At 43.2% G+C, this 23,757-nt stretch overlaps 1 protein-coding gene across 1 annotated transcript in view; it reads left to right on the top strand.

Annotated features, from left to right (window-relative positions):
• The window catches only part of LOC144756199 (E3 ubiquitin-protein ligase TRIM39-like), a 363,500-nt gene that overhangs the window by 230,989 nt on the left and 108,754 nt on the right, over nt 1-23,757 (top strand). The window contains exons 6-7 of the mRNA XM_078645806.1: nt 6,290-6,376; nt 13,821-13,901. Of these exons, the coding sequence (XP_078501932.1) occupies nt 6,290-6,376; nt 13,821-13,901 (168 nt within the window). The remainder of the gene's footprint in view (nt 1-6,289; nt 6,377-13,820; nt 13,902-23,757) is intronic.

Below are 23,757 nucleotides of genomic sequence, written 5' to 3'. Positions count from 1 at the left end.
GGATGCCAGCCTGTTCGACACGGTGAAGCAAGATGTTATGATCAACCGTGTCGAACGCGGCCGATAGGTCCAGTAGAACGAGGGCCTCCCCGAGTCACCGTTTCTCCTCAGTGTGTCAAGAACAGCTAGAATGACGGCTTCAGTGGAAAAGGAAGGCCTGAAGCCGGCCTGATTAGGCTCCAGGTAGCAAGAGGTCTCAATAAAGCTGGAGAGGCATCTGGTGACATGCGCTTCGAGTAGTTTGGAGAGATATGGCAGAAGCGATATAGGGCGGTAGTTGGACAGTGCAGCTGGGTCCGCGCCAGGTTTCTTAAGTAGTGGGACTAGGATGGCCTCTTTAAAGGAGCTGGGAACAATGCCAGTGCTGAGCGAGCCGTTCAAAAGAGGTAGGATGCATTCGGGTAGGGAATGACAGACACTTCGTAGGACTGAGGGTGGGCAGCCATCATTCGGGGAGCCTGATTTTATACGGGACGCAAGCTGTGCTAGGGAGGCAGGGTTGATGGGGGGGAATTTGGTAAAAACGGCAGAGTTGTTAAGGAGAGTATCAGAAGTGGTGATCTGAGGGGCGGTGGGGATCGATGCTTTGATTTTATTAATTTTTTCAACGAAAAAGAGATTGAGAGCGTCACAGGTTTCTTGGGTGGGGGTTTGGCCTGGAAGGGTTCTGTCGTCAGAGGTAAGTCCGTTCATAATTTTAAAAATTTCTTTAGATTTGTTGTCTGAGGAAGAGATTCGATCAGAGAAGTGAGTTGATTTGGCTAAGGCGATTGCGATTGCGATTTTGTAGTCTCTGAGGGCTGAGGTGTATTGCAGGCGGTCTGATTCGGAGTAGTTTCATTTCCATGTCATTTGTAAGATTGGACACAATAATACGAATCACACACTATAAGTGTGGGGAATTCGCGATCAGTATTTTCAAGCGCCATCTTGAATGCTTGTAGTTCAGCTCGCTGAGCTCTACAATCTCCTAAAGATTGAGTTTTAGTGACCATTGGTCGGAATTTGCCATCGCGCCAACTACCTTTAACGATTGCGCACACTGCACTAAAGGCTTTTTTACCCCCCGTAGCGGGTTGAGCTGATCCGTCAGTATAAATTATACATTCATACGGCTCTAGAGGCAGAATTTCAGTAGGCAGAGGACTTTCTTGTTCGCACTGTAGAAATGCTTGTGTTTTCAAATAAGGGTCAAAAACATTTTCAACTGTACTTTTTCACCTTCGTTAAAAGTTAAGTACGTGAATCTGCATTATCTTGGAATGATTCGGATCACTAAATTGCGTAATTTTACGTGTGTTTGCAAATGTTTAGTTGCTAACATGACTGTTTGGAGTGAACACAAAATTTCAGTGTATGTTTATGTACAATTAACTGTTTTAAAATCAGGTATGATTAATACGTAGAAAGGTTTAAGCCTTTCTGCATAGTTTAGAATGTATGTTCTTCCGAAGTTCAGGAAACTTATAATTGACTGTACGTTTTTCAGCGTTTTTGGAGGTTGGAGCAGCGCAAACTTTTCTAAAAAGTTCGCTGCCAGGCTTTTGCCTTCACTTGATAACTCATATCCTAGGAAAAGGACGTTGAGGTGGGCAATTCTTGATTTCTTAAAATTGAATTTATACCCTTCAGAGACAAAGCCAAGTATGATGGTGTTCACCCTGTTCAAGCGCCTGTCCAAGTCATCGTCTGTTAGATAGATGTCATCTACATATGACAAGGCTTCATCATCATATGTCTGTAGTAACTCTGTTACTCTAGCTTAAAATATCCCTGGACTATTCTTTAATCCCTGAGGGAGACGACAGAATTGACACTGTGTCCCCATAATTAAGAAAGCAGTCAAATACCTACTTTCTGGTGCAAAGATTTGACAGAAGAAACCATTACAAATATCTAATGTGGTTTTGTATTTCTTATGCACAATGTTATTAATTAATGCTGCACTATGTACATTTTGTACTGCAAATGTTTTGCAACAAGAGTTTAGATGTCTGTAATCCAATACTAGACGATACTTATTGTCTGGTTTGGAGACAGGAAACAAAGAATTATTCATGGACGAGGTGCATGTTTTAATCACCTCTTGGTATTCAAGTTGATCTAATATCTCCCTGACCTGTTTTTTAGCTTCTTGCTTAACTGGATACTGCCTTTGTAAAGTTGGTTGATTTTTTAATTGGATTTTATCCTACATGATTTTGATATAATGCAGGAGCCAGGGCAACTGCCCATTTCCTGGCATAAGTATATTTTAAATGAATTGGAATGTGGTTGGAGAAGGCTGGCATAATGATTTCTTCGCCATGTGGGCACTCCCTGACAAATTCTGGTGGCCAGTCTTTTTCAGCTAGAAGAATGTCATTACCCTTAGAAATTCTCTCCCAAAGAGTGCTCTCACTTTTCTTGGTGTGTCCCCCTCCATCCGAAGTGTTATTTCATATAACGAATGTGGACAACTAACCCTGGTATCTGCAGTTTCGACTTGAATGAATTCATTCAAGTCCACTGTCTCCAAATGATCCTTCAAGTTCTTGCAAGTTATGGTGACTTTTGCTTCGCTGTCCAACATTGTCTGAGCCCATTCCCCATTCTTGAGTTGTGTCCTCACGATCCTCGGCATGTCTGATTTTAAGACCTGCTACCTTCTTTATGGAGAATTGAGGTTTCTTGTTTTTTTGAACGTGTTGATCGTCTTTGGACTTCACGCGTTCTTCCTTGTGTTCTGACCTTCCTCTTCTTTTGGATTTCTGTGACGAAGTCTGAAAGGTACGAGAGGAATGTGTATCAGTATCTTGAAATCTGTCAGGTTTTCTCAAATTATCCCTATTCCTGAGGTTATACCTCCTTTCAGAGGGCTCCTTTTGAGGAGACCTACCTCTGGAATGAGAACGCTTCTCTTTAGAAGTTTGTTTAGTGTTTTCCCACTTCTTTTTAGAAGAAGTAGGAGTGTTTGTACTAAAGACCTTTTCAGGACTTTCAGACAGTTGGGGTTTCACTGGTTTCCCACTCAAACTGTCTCTGTCTAATTCTTCATAGGATTTTTCAATTATTCTGGCTAGTTCTTGTGGTTGCTCAGTTACTAGAAATTCTCTTAATTTCTGGTGGATCATCACCGATGCTGCTTCACCTTTAATATTAGCTAATATTATCGTTGAGACCTTTTTGAAATCTTTCAGCAATTTCATACCTAAATTTAAAGCAGGCTCTGCCCCGTATTCATTTTGAATCTGTTTCAGGACATCTGGTATTACCGCCATAGACGGAACACCATGTGATTTGGTGTAGATTGCAGCAAAGACTGTACACCAAGTGTCGCAGTCCTCCAAATGTGGTGCGATCCCCATTGGTAAACAGATTGTTAAAATTCTGTGTTTCTCATGAGGGGTAGTATTAGGAAATACTGCCTCGATTTGAGTAATTTTTGGAGCCATCCAGAATGGAATTTGTTCCTGCTTTGCGGGTAATTTACCAACGACTGAATGTAAAGTCTGTGGTGTAATTTTATTTGTGTTCCCCTGATGAGGGGGATGTTGTGGAATCATTATTGCCGGTTGGACTGTAAGAGTCCGCATGACATATTGAACCAATTGTCTATATATTTTGATGACCTCTTTGAGTTGTGCTCGTAGTTCCACATCTGACATTTCATTAATTTCAGGATGTGGTGTGTAGCTGGCTAGAACCGGCCATGTTGCTTCTGGTCTACCTAGTGGACCAAGCCTGGTAATGTGATTTATATGTTTTAGGGCGCCTTTAAACCAGAGCTCATGCTCTTGGCATGTTAGTGGAATTTCAATGTCCTCGAAAGGAATGTATTCCGTTGGTGATTCATCTTCTTTGTAGACGTGAAACACATTTGTTACTTGATTTGCTTCAGGGAAGATTATCCATGAGTAGAATACCTCTATCTGGTGATATTCATGTGCCTCCATCACAAAAACTGCCCTACCCACTCTTGATGTTAGGCCATTTTTTATAAGTTTTATAGTGATGGCGCTCCTTAAATTAGGTGAAATGATTATAGCATCATCGTCGGTTTCTGGGAAACCTGAAAAGTTAAGAGCTGCATCGGCTGGATCAGCCGTAGCTCCACAGTTCTCGGTGTTGTTGCCATTATTCGACATTTTGTTGACTGAAAGTTTCCAGCGCAAGTTTCAAGGAAACAAAGATAAGGTGCACAATATTTTGGAACACTGTATCCTTCAACGTTGAACAAACCAAAAAGCTAATACATAGGATTTTTGTCCTACTCAGCAATACGGATATTATCCTTCTACCCTCTCAAGACATCTATTGGAGTATTACGAAAAAAGGGGTCTCTGAGAAAAGCACGACTGAGTTACTTTAGTATCTAGCGTTAAATTAGTGCCTTACCAAACGTTGGGCGCCATGTAGTATGGTTCCTATATTCCCAATAGGCTCTGCCCATTGGAATAATATATCCTATAAATATGACGTAGGACTTAGGCCAGTAGGTCTCTATCGAATATGCTAAACTTAATTATGAGTGCCAGCTACCTCAGAGGTCACTAGAAACATTCTCGAATTCACAAGAAGGGATTAGTTTCTGACAACCGCATAAACATGACAACTTTGTTTCCCTAGGACTGGAATAATTATCTTCAGAGTAGTGGAAACAATAGATAAGTATTTCACCTAGTCAATCGTGCATGTTTCTACAAAGTTGCAGAGAAATAGTGAGACAGGTGTTTTCAATAAAAAGTTTTTTTTAACAGTCTTCTTTCTCAAGCAAGAGAGGTGAACTACTAAAATCGTTAGACAGAGTGCAAAGTATAATCCGTACAGCGAGAATAGTATTATAAAATAATACTGTAATGGCATGGTATGGTTTCTAAGCCATATAAAAATACATACATAAATACACAGGCTAAAATATGCAACTGGTTCTTCTAAAATACACCTACCCCAATGTACCTAACCTAGGTCTAGTACGAGGGAACAAGTAAGTATGGTCTTTTGCATAGGTTTAATTTTGCCAAGAATCTACCAACTGTTTCTCTAGGTTCCAATCAGTTCCATACCTCAGAATGAAGGAGGTCTGGTATCTCAGTCTCGGGACTCGATTTCCCAACACCCCGCAAGGGGAGTCAGAACCTCTGGAGCTGGATTTCTCGACAGAGGAGTGCAGCTTCCTGATCAGTGCTTCAGCTGGAGAGTTGGCTTCCTTTGGCACTTGCTGTAGCGAGCTGCGTCGGGCAAGTAGGTTGTCAAACTGCACTGTGCTTTGCCATAGCAAGTGAAGGTATATTTATACCTTGAAGGTGTTGAGGAATGCCATGTTTGACGTAAAGTAGGGCATATGAACATCATGAATGAACCCCTGGGGAATAGTTGTTCTTTGTAGAGTAACTGAGTTCTTGGAGAAATCAGTATTCAAGCAAGGGGAAGTCCCTAACAGCTTAAGCTGGTTTTCCAAAAAATCATTGTGACGTTTGGTGAACGGATGGAAGTAGCCATGCCTGTATTTGGGTTGCATGGGCTATGCCTAAATAAGGGCTTGATTTCTATTTCTATATAAGGGCAATGTGAATTGTACTTATATAAGGGCATGAATCGGGAAAATCCATTCGGAATCTAAAACGCTATACAACAATCTGGTGGCCTTCTTCCATTGCATCCTCACCTCATAATATCTCTTACTGATTTCCCCAAGGGTCAAAATGAATCCTTCTTCTTTGTTATCTATGAAGTTCTACTCATTAAACATTTATATACAAAAAGCTAGAGTGATGATGCACTTGAGTGTGAAATGTCTATCTTTCTATTAGAGGGTGAACCAAATCTGCTTTAAAATGAACCCCACAAAGATGTGTTGTGAGCTCCAAAGTCAGACTCAATTTTTAAAAGTATAAGTTAGCCTGCCTGCCTTTGGCACACATTTAGCATTTCATTATTTTCCCCAGAACTTATGAAAGTGTCATTTAATCTATACAATGATGTGTTATTATATCAGGAAACAAAACTCTACCAAAAACTGTAAGATATTTCCTCTTCAAGGTTATATACTAGAAGCGTAAGATAAACATGTAGTCTGAATTGACAGATTTTCATCTTGCTGCTTTAGACCAGTTTTGCAATGTAGGCTAAATGTCATTGGTCAATCCAATGTAAGCCCCTTGAATTGACCACTGAAATAGAGAAAGTCCTCACACCAGGTTATCACTAAAGATCCTGAGAGACTGCTAGAGCATCCACACTTATGCTTAGAGCTGATTCAGTGATGAGAGGAACTGATCCCAGCTGATCATGTGTTTTCCTTCTGAAGGAACAATCTCCCTGCGGAAGATGGATACGCACAGCTGGTCCACTGGGAACAAGTATGCACTGCACAGATCCCCAAGAAACTCTAAAGGTAACTTTGCTAATCTATGCCCTCATACTGTTGCGCATAAATGTAGCTTCAGGGTGGTAGGCTATTAGAAGCATGCTAAACATGTTATAACTGTTCATTAGATTCTTGCTGTTAGCAATATGGATGAGTGCAGGATGGATAAACACTTTTAAATATGTTGCGTCTTTTCTGAATCCAATGCTTAAGTGTGCTATTCTAAGGATTAAATCGTGTCTGCATTTCCACTGTGTCCCTCAGCCTCTTAGGGGACTGTACCTACCCTAGAAAGCACTGACACAGAACCTGCAGAAGTGCTTAGTAGGTTCTGTGGGGCAACAGAAGCCTGTCCTTCCTTACTTCCTGATGGTGCCCTGAACTAAGTCCCTTAACTCGTGTCTTACAAATCCAAACCTTGTAGATCTTGGCCCTAGCACAAGGATATGCAGGAGACAGACTTTATGGTCATAGGATGTTCACCTTCTTTATTGCCCATGCCCTCATAGCTGGTCCGACCCGAGGACTACTTATAAAAGGAAAAAACTGGGTTTTGTTTATGGACACCCATTCTGTATTTGTACTCTGTATACTAGCTGATGTGATAAATAGTTGGTTTGCACTTGACAGCCGGTGAAAAGGATTTCTCCATACCTAGGAATACATCACTGTTTATCCGTGTCTGAGAGTTTCTGGTTTAGGTCTGTTAGTATAGTATACTTGTATCAGCTTCGCTTTGCCGTGACGCCTCTCCATGACTCTATTGACCGATGGTAGGCCATATGTATTAAGCAGTTTTGCAGCTGGAAAAGTCTGCATGGGATAACAACTGGATTAAAAGCAGACCTCTACAACGCCAGGGATGGATGTCTGCTGTCTCTCTCACGCCTCTATCCCTGAATTTGTCGCCTATTTGGTAGGATTCACAAGCGGGATCCTACCTCTTTAATATTAAATGAGGTAGCAGTCACATCAGTGGTGAGTGTTCCTGCTCAATTTAATATATTAATATAAAATAAATGACACAAACTATCATCTTTTGCACTGATTGTCAGATTCCCGCTTCCTTTGCATGTCACGTGTCACACGTATTGTAGACTGCAGCATCTTTCACACCATTGTTGCAAAAAATATAATGCATGTGATGCCAGGATATGGTCACCACAGTTTATGTGTGTAGTCATGAAAGGATCTTCAGTGACCCCACCCTTGACAATCTGCCCCCCCCCCCCAAAAAAAAAACTTCATCTGTGCTTCTTACCCCATAGGGGAGGCATTTTATCTACCATCTTGATATGCACTCTGGTCAATTAATATTAATGCTCTGTCTTTGCATTGTGGAACTTTTGTTGGGGGCTACCTCTGCTCACTCCTTGCTGTGGACCTCGCTGCCCTCCCTCAGGAGTCCTCCCGCTGCCGTCTTTACAACAGTTACGGCCGCTGAGTGAAGGACTCAGTTTCCCTGCATTCCTGGTGGCGCAGCCTGATCACGTCACCCCTGCGCCCGGAGGCGCTTTAAGAATTGCCCCGCCCCGGTGGAAGCGGGCTCTGTCTTTGCATCGTGGAACTTTTGTTGGGGGCTACCTCTGCCCACTCCTTGCTGTGGACCTCGCTGCCCTCCCTCACGAGTCCTCCCGCTGCCGTCTTTATGACAGTTACGGCCGTTGAGTGGAGGACTCGGTTTCCCTGTATTCCTGGCGGCGCAGCCTGATCGCGTCACCCCTGAGCCCGGAGGCGCTTAAAAGAATCGCACCGCCCCGGTGGAAGCGGGCTCTGTCTTTGCATCGTCTAACTTTTGTTGGGGGCTACCTCTGCTCACTCCTTGCTGTGGACCTCGCTGCCCTCCCTCACGAGACCTCCCGCTGCAGCCTGGTGCTAAACAATACCTTAACACATATCATAACCGACTCCTCTACGGACTGCTCTTTTGAAGAGCAGCTCCGAGCAAATCTTTCCAGTACTGTAAAGGCCGCGCCTTCAGTTCCATCTAAAAGAAAGCGTGGTCGAACCAAACATAAAGGCTCTAAAGCAAAAAATTCTAAAACTTCTACTGCTCCCCCACCCCCTACATACGATGCCATCCACGCATTTCCGTTAGATGATGTCACGAGTAAAATAGAGCATTTAATGAGATCTTTACTGCTGCCTCTCCTTGAGCGTGTTAAACAAATAGCAGTCCAACTTGGGGAAGTTCAAGCAGCGTGTACCTCGAACATGAAGTTACTCAGCGAATTGACTGTTAGCAGGCTTTCCTTGAAAATTCCTTGCCTTAGTGAAAAATCTAATCTAGGTAAGAGTCCGCCTAAGGCAAAGCCCAAGCCTATGACTACACCCCAAGTTAACCCCCCCACTAGTCATTCCCTCAACCCAGCTCCAACTATTTATAATTCTAGAGATACAAGAAAATTTGAACAAAATAATTGTCATGAACAGGACTTGAACAACATCCATGGGGAGAGGCCTACGGTGATCAAAAACTTAAAAGGGAAGGCGCTGCATGTAAACCTCCCGCCCGAATCAGAGCCCTATGTAATAGTGTTAACTGGGGTTCCAATGCTGAAGCCTGGCCAATTTGAAAATTACCAGACCTTGAAAAATAAGGTCATGCATTGGCTTAGCATCAATAGACCACCTCCCGCAAGTATAGACAGTAAAATCCTACATGTTAGGAGGTTACCCTGGCTGGGAAAACGACCCAAGGACATTCATGGGGACAGCATAATCATACATTTTAAAGATCATAGGGCTACTAATTTTATTAGAGATTGGTATAGCGACAGCTACGAGGGAGGCATATCTACCAAATCTTTAAGCTATTTCTACCCAAGACCTCTTGTTGAAAATCACATTTCAATGAACCCCATGAATAACTCGGCCTCAACCTTCAATATCGCTACCTTCAATCGTTTTGCGGCCCTATCCAGTTTAGAGGGGGTGGATTGACTCGTAAATAAATATGTTAAGACCCCGAAGCATAAATTGATTCGAAAGGCCCTTATAACCCCAAATAACTTTAGTGCTGGGCACTCAGAGGATTCTATTTTGGTTGCCCCCCCACATAACCCATTTAATGGGGGCACCGATAACGTGCAGAATACGTCCCAATCCCATGTGGCGGATAGTCTGTCTAATTCCAGGCATAATTTTTCCACCCATGACCTTCTGTCTGTAACGGAAGTCCCTCAAGCACCTTCCTCTGCTACCACTGTACCACTGGGTGAGCTAACACTTAATATAATTTACTGGAACATAGCAGGATTACGTACTAAAACAGACCAAGTTACCTGGCTTGAAATAATTCGAGAACATTCCATAGTCTGCCTGCAGGAAACATGGCTGATTTCTCCCATCCACATTCAGGGCTACAAAACGTTTCATTCAAATGCTCGCCCTTCTACCTACGGTAGACCTAAAGGAGGTTTAATCATCTATCGATCTATTGATCTCCTGTTAAAGGAAATTTACGCACAGAAGATTGCTGAGAATTATCAAACTTTAAAAATAACAGTCAACAAAGGGTGTACGTACTTTCTGGTAAACATGTATATTAATTTGCCTTCTTCTGATTTTGTTATTGTCTTAAATGAATTATTACATGTTTTAAAGGAGCAACGGGCTAGAATTCCTGTTTCTTTTTTTAACTTGATATGGGGTGGTGATTTTAATATTCCTTTGTGTGCAAGCTATGATTCTACTAAATGCGGTGTTATAGATGAAAGTGGATGTCCTTTAACTCACTTTACTCATACGATTCCAGGGAATTGCCTGAATGAACTGCTATTTTCGTTAGACTTGTGCTTTGCATATGACTTAGTTGATCCCCCTGTAGCATTCTCTCCTACTTTTCATGGAAGGGGGCTATCAAGTTTCATTGATTATATATTAAGTACCGATAATTCGCATTCCCACCTGTCAAAATTTACAACGGGACAGATATTAGTAGTGACCATTATTCTAATAGTCTTACTATCAAGATCCAGGGCATTCATCATCAAACTAGGATTGCTAGCTTACTTTATCAACAGACCCTGACAATAGCCAAGCCAAATGGGTACTCAGTTAAATGGTCGAGTGCAGACCCTAATGCTCTGTCAGCTAAGATAATTAAAAGAGCACTTCCTCTATTGGAAATATGTTTAGACGTCCAATCCCCTGTGGATCTGATTTTGACCAGTTTTGCAGATATCTCTAAAATAATAAGAGAGGAACTAGGTGTGGCGCCGCGGCCAGGGCGACTGACGCTGGAATCTGGGGATCAGGGTTCGATCCCCGGCTCCGGCGGCAGGTTAGCCCAGCACCATGTGACTCTGGGCAATAGCTTGCTTAATCTTCCCGACGGCCCCCAGCGCCTAGAGACCCTTACGGGTGATTGTGCGCTTTACAAATGTGGATTATTATTGTAAGCAGAATTCCAATCCCTCTCAAGGGATAGGTTGGTTTAACACCCAATGTCGTAAGGCTCTTTCTCTTTTGAAGGAGGCCCTACGTAACCCTACTAGGGATGTTCTTGTAGTGAGAAAACTCAGAAAGGAATATAACTGGGCCATCAAAAACTGTAGACGCGAGATTAAAAGGGACTTATGGGAACAACTTCATGAGACTTGTCGAACCAAAGATAGCTTTGCATTTTGGCGCGTAATAAAATCTTGAAATTATAATCAAGCGTACCCGCTTGTCCTCTGCGCACTGTTGCTAATCCCAGTTGGGTATACAAAAAGTTCAACAAATATGTATCAAAAGATTCCACACATAGTTCGATTGAATATTAATCAGTGTGTTTTTACTTCAATTGTATGCTAAGCGTTGGAAATCCATTGGAATATTAATCAACTTCATAATATCCGGTATACAAGTACATTGCATTCATTTTTGAAGGTCCAATATTTTGTTACAAGGAATACTTAGATGCAAAAAGGTGATCCTAATGACCCTGCATGCTAAAGGCCCATATCCCTCCTCGATTCCCTTGGCAAAGTGGCAGGTCGAATGGTTCTCGAGCGACTACATGACTGGGCCGAAGCCAATAAAATTATGACCGACCTTCAATATGGGTTTCGGGAGGGTCTTGGCACCATAGAGCAGGCGTTGAACCTTTCCCTTTTTATCGGCAAATATTTGGGGGCTAAGAATGGTAATCTTCACCTTGTATACGTGGACCTCTCCGCAGCATTTGACTGCGTGTCTCACTCAAAACTATGGTCAATTTTAACTGAATTGGGTGTTGACCAACCCCTGGTCACATTTCTACGTGAACTGTACTCTGGCGCCTCGGCGAGGGTGAGATATGGGACCCAAGGCGATCTCACATCGTCATTTGCCATTTCAAGAGGAGTTAGACAGGGCTGCGTATTGGCTCCCTTCCTTTTTAATCTTTATACTAATGGCCTGGAGTTGGCTATGTTTGAAGGGAACTACTACACAACAAGACCTAGACTATAAAAGCACATGTAAAAATTCCACCCTTATTTAGGATATTTCGTTTGTTGCTTTCTGTTTGCAGACCTTACTCCCCTTCCTAAATATTAAATGGGGTAGCCGAAATATCTGAGGGTAGTGCTATATTCAAACAGTTGCCTGATTCTCATTCACAAATAAAATACAGTTGTGAGACCAATCATGCCACACTTAATCTCGTGTCCAACATATATAGTGCTAAACCGAAAAAAAGTGTGCAAGAGCGAGATGGCACCTCACGGGCGCACCACCAAACGGGGACCTGACTGGTACTCGCCAGGACAGCCCTGTTGTCATCATCGGTACCATCAAGCTCGAAACAGAAAATAGTGTCCAAATACACTATTAGTGGTTAAATAGGTGATAACCACATCTACTTTTCTCTTTTTATTCTTCCATACACAACACAAGAAACTGAATAAAATTGTACTGTCTGTGTTGTGGTATGAGTGTTTTAATGTTTTGATAGACACTGTATTGGTCACTTTTTTGCTTTATGTTCACTGCACCTTTTTCACAAATCTTTTGTGTATTTGGACACTATTTTCTGTTTCGAGCTTGATGGTACCGATGATGACAACAGGGCTGTCCTGGCGAGTACCAGTCAGGTCCCCATTTGGTGGTGCGCCCGTGAGGTGCCATCTCGCTCTTGCACACTTTTTTTCGGTTTAGCACTATATATGTTGGACACGAGATTAAGTGTGGCATGATTGGTCTCACAACTGTATTTTATTTGTGAATGAGAATCAGGCAACTGTTTGAATATAGCACTACCCTCAGATATTTCGGCTACCCCATTTAATATTTAGGAAGGGGTGTAAGGTCTGCAAACAGAAAGCAACAAACGAAATATCCTAAATAAGGGTGGAATTTTTACATGTGCTTTTATAGTCTAGGTCTTGTTGTGTAGTAGTTGCATATTGAGTGGAGGGCGACCTATTGACTAGCTTTACCCTCTAAGCTCCTTCTTGTCTTTGTATGTTTGAAGGGAGCCAGGACCTCCCCACAGTAGCCCATCGTCCTATCCCTGCATTATTATATGCGGACGACTCCGTGATAATGGCAAGAACCCCTAACCAGCTGCAGCACCTTCTTAACAACTATTGTAATTTTATGTCTTCTTTGGACCTAATGGTCAATATTAAAAAGACTTTTGTTATGCATGTGGGCAAGCGGTTAAAGAAACCCAAACCGGTTGTTATCGCCAATGATAAGTTGGACTGTACTAACACCCATCCCTACCTAGGCATTCTATTCAACAGTAAAATGTCCTGGAGGCAGGCTATGTGCAGTAGGAAACTATTGTTTCTACGAGCCACCACTGCCTTGGTAGCCTTCGCAAGAAAGCTTGGTAAGCCCCCCCCCCCGAAGAATTATTGAAAATGTATTATGCCAAATGCCATAGTGTGGCAGTATATGGCGCGGGCGTCTGAGGCTATGCCGCCGCAGACGCTTTTCAGGTTGTAGACAATGCCTTTATTAGGTATGTGTTGGCAGTTCCTAAAAGTGCCCCAAATTACGGTAGCCATATTGAGTTGGGTATGGACTATATTACTGACTCATGTTATACTATTTTGCAGGTTTTACAAATTGGATCATTCCTCTTCTCTCTTTCATGGGCCTGAGATCTTGTCGTCCCGCTTTCCTGGCTTTGCAATATTTGGATTCTGTATTCATTGCCAAATGTGTAGCATGCTTTCTTAAAATGTGTATAAAATACCGACACAACCACGATTATTTGGTTGTTTTAATGTATTAGCATTTTATTATCAAATCCTCTGTCTTTTTAATAATTTTAACAAATATTAATCTTTTTTTGTCTCTTATCTTTTTCCTTATATAAATGTTTCTCGGAAAAATTCCTACTGTTGACTAAATGTTATAAATTGTATGCTGTATTGTACTTTTTATGGTTCCTACAAAATTATGGCAACCGAATAAAAGATTTATGAATTAATGCAATTGTCCTCAAATGATTGTCGTGAATAATGCTAAACTTTCTTTCTACTCTCCCCAGCGAGTCACCTGTGGACAAATTATGGTCATATTCTACTGGGTGCCCTGACTATTTTTCTAGCAGCGTTTTGTGGATATATGTGTAAGTATTCAAAGTACAAAGCTATGATCAGCGAGGCAGATGTGTTGCAGAGGGGAAGGAGTTGGAGCACTTTCTATATGGGGGATGCTTGATGTCTCTTGTAGGGCCTATGGCAGCAGCCTTTACCATGGATCTTTTACCTCAGTCTTTGCAGCGCAGGTACGTCCTACACAGGTAAGTATTTATAGGTTCACCACAAAGTACTTCTTCAAGCAGATATGATTTTTGTATTTTTTAGATAAGAAAATATTCATGTTATTAAAAAAAATGGTTTCAGGTGTGGATAGAGGTAAAGAGTGTTAAGGGTAATTATAGGTTTATGCGGTGGGTAGAAGTATAGGGAGGTAAGGATGATTTTAAGGTTTAGGAGTGGGTAGAGTTAATGACAGGTAAGGGTAATTTTAGGGTGCAGGGGTGGATAGAGGTAAATGGAGGTAAAGAGAAGTTTAGGGTGGGAAAAGGTAAAGTCTCTGTAACTAAGAGCGTGAGCAAGGCGCAAGCCGAAACGCGTCATTTTTTAAGCCATTAAAACCTTATTTAGCATGCTGGTGTGCACAAGTACTTTCTGCCAATAGCGGAGGATTTGGAGTAAAAAAAAGTATATGTATACCTAAGGCATCATTAGGATGTCCGCCCGCCATCCTCACGCTAAAAGGGACCGCCCGCCATACGTGCCCGGGTCCCGTGAGTGACATTAGGATGCGTCCTCCACACTGGCGGGCGCATCCTCCATTTTTAACATTGCGGCGGGCGGTGCTTTCAGCACCTCCAGCCGCAGTGCCAAAAATGCATGTCCTGCATGTGAATGCACAACGTGGCATGCACCACGTGGTGCCTGCCTTGTTGTACATGGACATGAAGGGGGTACCATATGTACCCCCCATGTGCCCCCCCAACATCCTGGGGGCCCGCAACGGGACCCCAAACTCAAAAAACGCATTCCTGTTGCCGCCACGGAAAGGCTCCCTCCCACCTGCATCCTGATATGGATGGCGGTGTCTAGCAGACACGGCCACCATATGAAACCCTTTTCCGCCCGGTCGACTTGTCGACCAGGTGGAAAAGCGGCGAACGGTTTTCCCATCCGCCGCGGTCCCCCCTACCATACTAATGTGACGGGGAAATGGGTGGCGGGCGGTCTAGGATTTAGGGCAGATTGCCACCGCCATGCGGGCGGTGGCGATCCGCCTTACATTCTAATGGGCCCCTTAGTATCAATAAAAGCATCAGAAAGGTTCCCCCATGTGGCCTCTTACTTCTCGATGGAGGGGTGTTTGTTGGATATTTTACACGCGGGCCAGTGGCGGGTTTAAAGGGGCCCGTTCCATCAAGTGGCCAGAGTTAGCTGCTGCTGAAATCTTCTGACCAAGGGATTGGTAAACTCCGGCCCGCCTCAGCTTGCGGGAAAAGGGACAGGGCTGCTACCAGGAGCAGCTCCTCACTGTACGAGGGGAAGTGTGGTAAATAAATAATTAATTACCGGTACTATTTTTCTATACATTAACCAAAACAGATAGCTCAATAAATAAGAGGCAGGATCCGTGGAATCTGAGTCAGAAATGGCTTTAATCGGATGGCTCGAGCCTAAAGACCATGGTATGGCATGCAATGGAATGGAATGGCAGCTGCAAAGTCTCATCAACAGTACATAGTATATATAGGAGAACATTACAATTGCATTGAATACAGTAGGCGTAACAAGTGACAAACGTAAGATAAGAACAAATGGGCGTGAAAAGAAGGCGTGCACAGGGCGTACACGTAGACATGTGATGAAAACGTCACAGAAGTGTCATAAATGGGTGGATACATAGAGGGGGCTACCTGGGCAGCTGGAACCTTTAACCTACTGGTGCGCGCAAACGGGCCATGACGTGTAACTAGGGAGAACTGGGGGCTCTGACTTCTGCGCTAGAAGAGGAGACTAAAGTCTGGGATGTCAGGACGACATGTGCCTATAGCATATCTGGTATCTGGTGTTTGGAGAACATGTTGATTGAATCTAAAAGTTATCAGGGCAGAGGCTACTTGACACTAAGGCTGGTGCATGCATATATTCTACATGTATTGCGTGTGCTATAAATCTTCTATGAATATTAATTCAGTAATTCTCTTGCATGGAGACAGGAAGACTAGACTATAGCTGAAGATGTTTATACAGTTCGTTAGCTTAGGAATGTGAAGCCGGGGAGCTGAACTGATAACTAGAGGCATAACATATTCTTGGCAGACAGGCAGGCAGGCCAGGCCGGGCACCGCGCTGCTTGGCAGAAAGTAAGCGAAGGTTCAGGGATGCGGGAGGGGCTGCATCGCTCCTCGGAGTGGTTCCAGGAGACTGGAGCTTGAATCTGGTGTCCGGGCCCTTATGAGGCCTAGAAACGGGGACTACTCGATGAATTAACGTGCACACTGTAAAACGTGGGCACCATAGGCCTAATACTCGTTGCTTTCACGAGGACTGGATGACTGGCATACTAACGTTGGACACAACTATAATTGCGTCTTTATTCGGTCAAGGGGGAACATATGCATATCGATCATGCACATATAACATATAATGGGGAACACGTAGGGACACATGACAAGGCAAAATTCAATTTTCCTCATTCCCTCCTTGTGCCCTACGTTCCCATCAGGAAACATCAATATTCATGATACCATCTATCTGTTCATAGAGCATCATTTGCTCGTCTCGAATCTTCTTGGAATGGGACTTAGGACTAGGAATACAAGAGGTAGCGCACAAGCCGCAAATCGCAGGGCCACATTGTAAACATAAACAACAACTGAATATAATCATGACTACTATTCCTAGGAATGACAATACTTTCCATCCCCAGGCAGATATTATACTCCAGAGCCAACCGGACCATGTCCAGTTGCCTGGATTCTGGTGTAACTGATGGGCAATTTTATGAAGTCTGGCTATAGCTGAATAAACAGACGGTGCGTTATTAGGAATGAAAATGCAACAACTAGATCCGATGACTCTACAAGCTCCGCCCCTATCGGCCAGTATGACGTCAAGGACGAGACGATTTTGAAGCACGACAAATCTCATAGCAGATTGTTCTTCAGTTAAGTTACCTAGAGCGGAAGTAGTCTCATTCACTACTGCTTCAAGGGTTCTGGTTAACCTACGTATTAGCTTACTATTCTGGACAGGACCTATGAAGAAAAAGAAACCTTTATTGAAGTCTTGATACTGTTCTAAGGCAGTTTCAGTTTGATCGACAATTGGGGACTCAGTCTCCCTTCTATGTCTAACGTGTACTAGATGTGTATTTCTGTGATAATCGGATGGGGCTAGAAAAACTGGTGGCAGTAGGAAGGCAATGTAATATGTTCCATCCCAATCGAGGGGCAGACGTACATATGCAGTCTGACCACATACAAAATATGAATGACGTGAGGCTTTGAAATTAGATTTCCCACTGTCACTATACTCGACCACCGTAGTACAATCACTATGTCCTAGATGTACTGAACCATTCTTTCTGACACATAATTCGCCTTTCACTGGTAGTACTGTAATAGCAGGCAAATCTGGAGTAGTCTCAGACTGAACATTCAAAACCATGAAATTCGAGGAATAATTACCTAAATCATATACTTCATTTTCTAGATCTAACCCTGTTCTATGGGAAAGTCCTTCCTTGTCTGGGAAACATGTTCTATTCAAAAGGGACTTATCGTCTGTGGATGACGTTATCGTAAACCATGCTCCACACGAACCATTGTGTGAAAACGGATAGGGAAAGAGTGGCAGAACTCCCTTCGGTGTCTGGAAAGGGGGGAGTCGACCACACACCCAACAATTAGTGGCATTGCTAGTCTGGTGTGAATAGTGTAACATTCGGATAAAAGTATTGTTGCGCATGGCAAGTCTGTAGGATAACTCGTGAGGAGGTAGTTCACTAAAGGTGTGCTCTACTGTATTATTAGAAGACAAATGTACATGTGAATCAATAGGAGGAAAATATACATGTAAAACATAACTTATGCATGTAACCGTAAGACTCAGAAATAACATAAACAATAACGTAATTACGCATCGACTGCGCAAATTCTTACAATAACGTATTTTCTTGGAGTTTCGACTAACTCTCTCACTATGGGGGTCTATCTCATACATGTCAGGAACCTGTCTAACCGCTTCACCCGAGAGGGACTTAAACAATTAAACTGTCTGACTTGCTAGACCTCAGTTTTATTTTCTACTCCTGCTGCGGAGTTTTCTCTAACAGGGGGAGTTTAGAGTCAGTATCTGGGCAGTCCTTGAGAACGGGGCAGTCTTTGAAAAAAGTCTTTGGACGGAGTCCATGAAATCGTTTCACGTGACTGGAATGAATCCAGCCTTTGCGGCCCTCCACCTTGATTGCTGTCCTTGTAGTCATCAAAACAAGCTTCGGTTCTTTCCAGCGGGGCTCCAGCGGACTTGAACGATCGAAATTTCGGATCAACACTAAATCGCCTGGGACGACCTCGTGCGGTTTCACCTGGGTGTTGTCTGGAAAGGCAGCAGCGACCTGTGAACGACAAGAGAGTAGTGTAGACATCAAGGAAGCCAGGTAATCTGTCAGCATATTACTGTCAACATCTGTAATTTTACGGGGCATTGGTGTACCCCACATGTTCGGGGGGCGACCGAAAATAACCTCAAAAGGGGACAGACCTGAACGGGAGTGAGCGACCATTCTCATATAAAAAAGGGCGACTGGCAGAGCTACCATCCAATCTACGCCTTTTTCTGCGCAAACCTTGGCAATGCGGATTTTCAGAGTCTGATTATGTCTCTCGACGAGGCCAGCTGCCTCGGGATGTCGTACGCAATGGAACTTCCACTGGTACCCTAATAGAAGAGATACTTGTTTCATGAGTTCGGATGAGAATGGCTGGCCGTTATCTGAATACACGACCCTAGGTAAACCATAGCGGGGAAAATACTCACGAACCAACTGCCTGGCTGTGGTCGTGGCAGTGTAATCTGGGACTGGATATGCTTCTGTCCATCTGGACAAAGCGCATACAACTACGAGGACATACTTGAAACCTCGGCATCGATCCATCTGAACATAATCCATCTGGAGGACTTCAAAAGGGTGGTCAGGAGGATGGAATCCACCTTGTTCCACCGGAACACCTTTACCTGGATTGAACTGACAACATATCATGCAGGTACGTACTTTCTGTTTGGCTGCTGCTCGTAAATGCTTGTTAAACCAAATATTCTGGATGCTGTCTATCATGGCTTTCTCTCCTAAATGTGCTGGACTATGTGCGGTGTTAATAATAACTTGAACCATAGAGTCGGGGAGAAACCATGTGGCTTTTCCCTTCGTCAACCATCCCTGATCTGTCTGGACCCCTCCTTGTTCAGACCATTTCTTGATTTCTTCGGGAGTAACATGTGACTGTATGTCTAGTACATCTCGTGTAGGGTCTTTAACTGTCATACAAGTAGTCTGATCTAGAATATCTGTCTTTGTCGTGTTAACTGGAATGTCTGGAGTCTGAGCTGTAAGCTTGGCTGTTCGATCTGCTAGATCGTTACCTTGAGAAATGGTGTCAGTGGCTTTCGTGTGTGCTTTGCACTTCATAACAGCAATGGCTTTCGGTAAATGTATTGCTTCTAACAGAGCTTGAATGAGGGGGCCATGCTGAATCTTGGCTCCATGAGAGGTCATGAAACCTCTTTCTTGCCAGAGTACTCCAAAGTCGTGTACGACTCCGAATGCATAACGTGAATCTGTGTATATGTTTACTTTCAGGTTCTTGGCTCGTATGCAGGCTTGGGTCAGAGCGATGACTCTGCTGCTTGAGCAGACAGGGTGTCAATATGATGTGTTTCTATAACTTCAGTTTCAGTAGTCACTGCATACGCGGCGACTAGTTCTCCTGTACTTGTTCTCATACATGAACCATCCACATAAAGTGTCAGGTCGGGATCAGGTAATGCAATGTCTGTCAAGTCTTGTCTTGGCTTTGTCATGATGTTAATAACTTCCACACAGTCATGTGTGGCAGGGTTTGGAACAGTCGAGGGTAACAGTGTAGCCGGATTTAAAATATTGCAGCGTCTGATTTCTATGTGTGGCTGAAACAGTGTCAGTTCATAACCTGTTAATCGTGCAATTGTCAAGTGCTGAGTCTGTGTTCGGTTTAAAAGAACTTCCACGGAGTGTGGAACTTGTACTTTCAGGGAGTGTCCTAACACTATGGAATCACTTTGTCTGATAGCTAGAGCTGTGGCTGCAACTGACTTGAGGCACGCAGGCAAAGCCTGGGCTACTGGATCTAATGTGTTAGAAAAATAAGCACAAGGCTTGTGTTGTCCTGCTTGATCTTGAGTAAGAACAGACAATGCTGTACCATCACGTTCAGTAACAAAAAGTGTAAAAGGCTTACTGTAGTTTGGTGTCGCTAGTACAGGTGCATTACATAAAGCTTTCTTTAATTCATTGAAAACAAGTGTATGTTCCTGGGTCCAAGGGAGGACAGTCGATGTCGCTGCCTCCTGTGTTGTTAACTGTATCAGTGGTTTAGCTAGATATGCATACTGAGGAATCCATTGTCTGTAGTAAGAAGTGAGGCCGATAAAAGCTCGTACCTCCTTCTGTGTCTTGGGCTGTGGAAGATGTGCTATTAACTGGATACGGTCTGGTGTCAACTGTCTACCCCTCTTGGACAGTAAGTGTCCAAGGTATACCACTTGCTGGACACAGAATTGTAACTTCGAAGGGGACACCTTGTGCCCCATCTCGGCCAGAAAATACAAGACTGTCAGTGACGCACGTTCGCAGTCACGTTCTGTACGGGCTGTGATCAATAGATCATCGACATACTGGAGCAGGGCAGTGTCAGTTGGCATGTGAATACTGTCTAGTTGTCTTTTAAGTGCTTGACTGTAAATGCTAGGACTTTCTGTGAAACCTTGAGGAGCTCGTGTGAATTTATAGCTTCTTCCATTTAAACAGAATCCGAAAAGGAACTGGCTGTCTGGATGAATGGGGACACTAAAGAATGCGTTCTTGAGATCAATAACAGTAAAGAACTCTGCTTCAGAATCAATGGCAGTCAACAGGGAAGAGATATCTGGAACCACTGGGTACTGGGGTATGATACATTTATTAAGTTCCCGAAGGTCAATCACTAATCGATAAACTGGAGGTGCATTTGGATCAGTACGTTTAAGAATCGGAATGATGGGGGAATTACATACATTGGAGTCAGTTTCTACAACCACTCCTTGAGCAATGAGCTCGTCAATAATTTTTGATAAGGCTGCTACAGCCTCAGGTGGCAATTTGTACTGTCGGATTCGTGGTAATACAACACCTTGTTTCAGAGTAACACGATAGGGTGTAATGTGCATACAACCTACATCAGTTGGACCTTGCGCCCATAAATGCTGTGGTACATTCTGTAACCTCGGATCAAAATCTCGTAACACGTAATGACCTTTAAAATCACGTAAAAACAATCTCACTCCTTCTGGAGAGCAGCATATAACTGCACCTAACTCTTTCAATGTTTTAATACCCAGTAAATTTTCAGGACAGGATTTCGTGAGTAACAAATCTGTAGTTCGGGACAATGGACCAACTTCTAGGGAAACTGGTTTCGATATTTCATTAACAATAGGCTTTCCTGAAAATCCCAGGGAAACGTTTCTTGAGCCTGAGAGTGGAGCCCCTGGAACCTCGTCATGACTGATGGTAGTCCTACTTGCCCCTGTATCAATCAGAAACTTTCTGTCTTTCCCTAATACTTGACTGTGTACATAGGGACCCTCTTGATCTACAGGAACTTCGATGAGAGGCAAGCCAACCTCCCTCTCTAGGCTGTTTCATGAATACTGCTGATATTCTGGATAATCTGACTGTGCGTACTGGTACATCTGTTGTGTAACGTGTTGTGTGGCAGCTATAGGCTGCGGTACTGTAACTGTCTGTTGTGCGTTCTGCGGCGGCTGGGAATTCTGCGGAACTTGTTCTTGTCTAGGAGGACATGGTCTCTCTTTTGTCTTACCTGTAGCTATGTTGTGTTTCAGAACTGCACATTCGTTTATATAATGACCTGGCTGCTTACAGTAATTGCAGGTCCCTTTAACAGGAGCTGCAGAATGACTAGTCTGATTCGTACCCCTCTTCTGACTGTCTTGTGGAACAGACTGTGCAACTAGTACTTTCATTTTCGTGTCTTTCATATGTCTCCATTCGTGTTCTTGCTCTTCCCTGATTCTGTTCTGGTGATATTGTAGCATCTGGAGCATTTGAGATGGGGTATTAGCTTGCCAAGTACTTTCGACTTTCAATACTCTATTTTTAACTTGCGGTAAAGAATTCTCAACTAGTTTGGTAACAAAAAGATGTGGATACGATTCACTACTTGTTTTCAGACCGCTATTAATAATGAAACATTTCTCAAATCTGGAATAAAAATCACTAGTGTCTTCGTCTTGTTTCTGTTTACAGGCTGAGATGGCATCCCAATCTTCCTTTTTCGTGGCTAGTAATCTTGGCAAGACCTGTATTAACAGTTCGGGCAACTCTTTGGCTTTATCCCCAAGACCAGTACCTGGGACTCGTGCATTATCTTCGGTCTCTAACGCGGTCCAATCTATCTTTTTCTCTCCCACCTCCCATTCTTTTTCTTTGAGTTTTTCATATATGCCCGCAGGCAACAGGACCTTTAACATTTTGATGATATCCGGATACGTGTATTCTCCCATACGGAGCATGTCTTTTAATTCTCGGTGGAACCCTGCTGGATCTTTATCGTGACAGGGTATTAACTTTTTCATTTCTAGTAGTTCTATTTTCGTGATAGGGATGTAATCAAATACTCGTTCGAGATTACCCCCCTCTCCCTTAACTGGATGCACTTCTCGTAATGGATTCTGTCTGTCTATGTAGAACGGAGGTGAAACAGGAACAAAATGCGGAGTCAGGAACGTTCTGTATTTATGGCGCTGTTCTAGAATGACACTAATTAAATCGGTACCTAGACCTTTCCATCTGCTTGAGAGTAACTCGTTCAATACATTATATAAGGGACCTGGATCAGAATGCTGACTCTCGTACAGTGTAATGAGGTGCTGGATCATGTACATACCCACCAGTCGCTGCTCGGCTGGGGGCAATTTCAGAAACATTTGAGCCACTACTTCGTCTGGAAACGTGGCAGAATCACTAACCCATCGGACTGCTGATCGGGCTAGTTCTTGTTCATGCATGGTACTAAGTTCACTGTAACCTATTCGTAATTTCAGAACTTTATCTGTAGCCTGAAATATTTGTTCAAGAGAACACTGTTCTGGTACGGGAGGAGGAAAAGCTTTCTTGTAATCTAGGCGTGTGTGTCTATCGGAAAGTCTCGTTCTACCTACATACGCTATTCTGCTGGGATTCTCGGTGTCTACATCTTCGTCTAAAGAATCATTCTCTTTGTCTGCTACTATTCTTGCTTTCTCCTTTTGATGTATACTTATAATTTCTTTCCGGATCTTTCTGTACATGGTTTCTATACAATTTTGTGTCTTGTGTTTTCCGTCTGCTATATTGTCACTCCATTTTGTCAGAACTTTCATCTCTTCTGGACTTTTATCAGGACGATCCTGTTCTCCTATTAAACAATTTATCAGAAATTGCAGAATCATGCCTTGAATCTCGACTTTCCTGTGTGCCATAGCTTCGTGAATACTTTCTGGGTTCTCCCCTGTTCGGATAAAATGATATATTCTGTCTAAATGTTCTTTCATATCTGATATGGTGATCAAGAAGTTTGCAACTCGTCGTAAACGTACGGAGTATAATATCATGTGATCTTCGCCTGGCACTGGATCATATCTACA

This window comes from Lissotriton helveticus, chromosome 5_1, assembly GCF_964261635.1.
Source record: "Lissotriton helveticus chromosome 5_1, aLisHel1.1, whole genome shotgun sequence".
NCBI classification, from domain to species: domain Eukaryota; kingdom Metazoa; phylum Chordata; class Amphibia; order Caudata; family Salamandridae; genus Lissotriton; species Lissotriton helveticus.
Note: the sequence above shows the minus strand (reverse complement) of the source record. Positions and strands in the feature narration are given on the sequence as shown.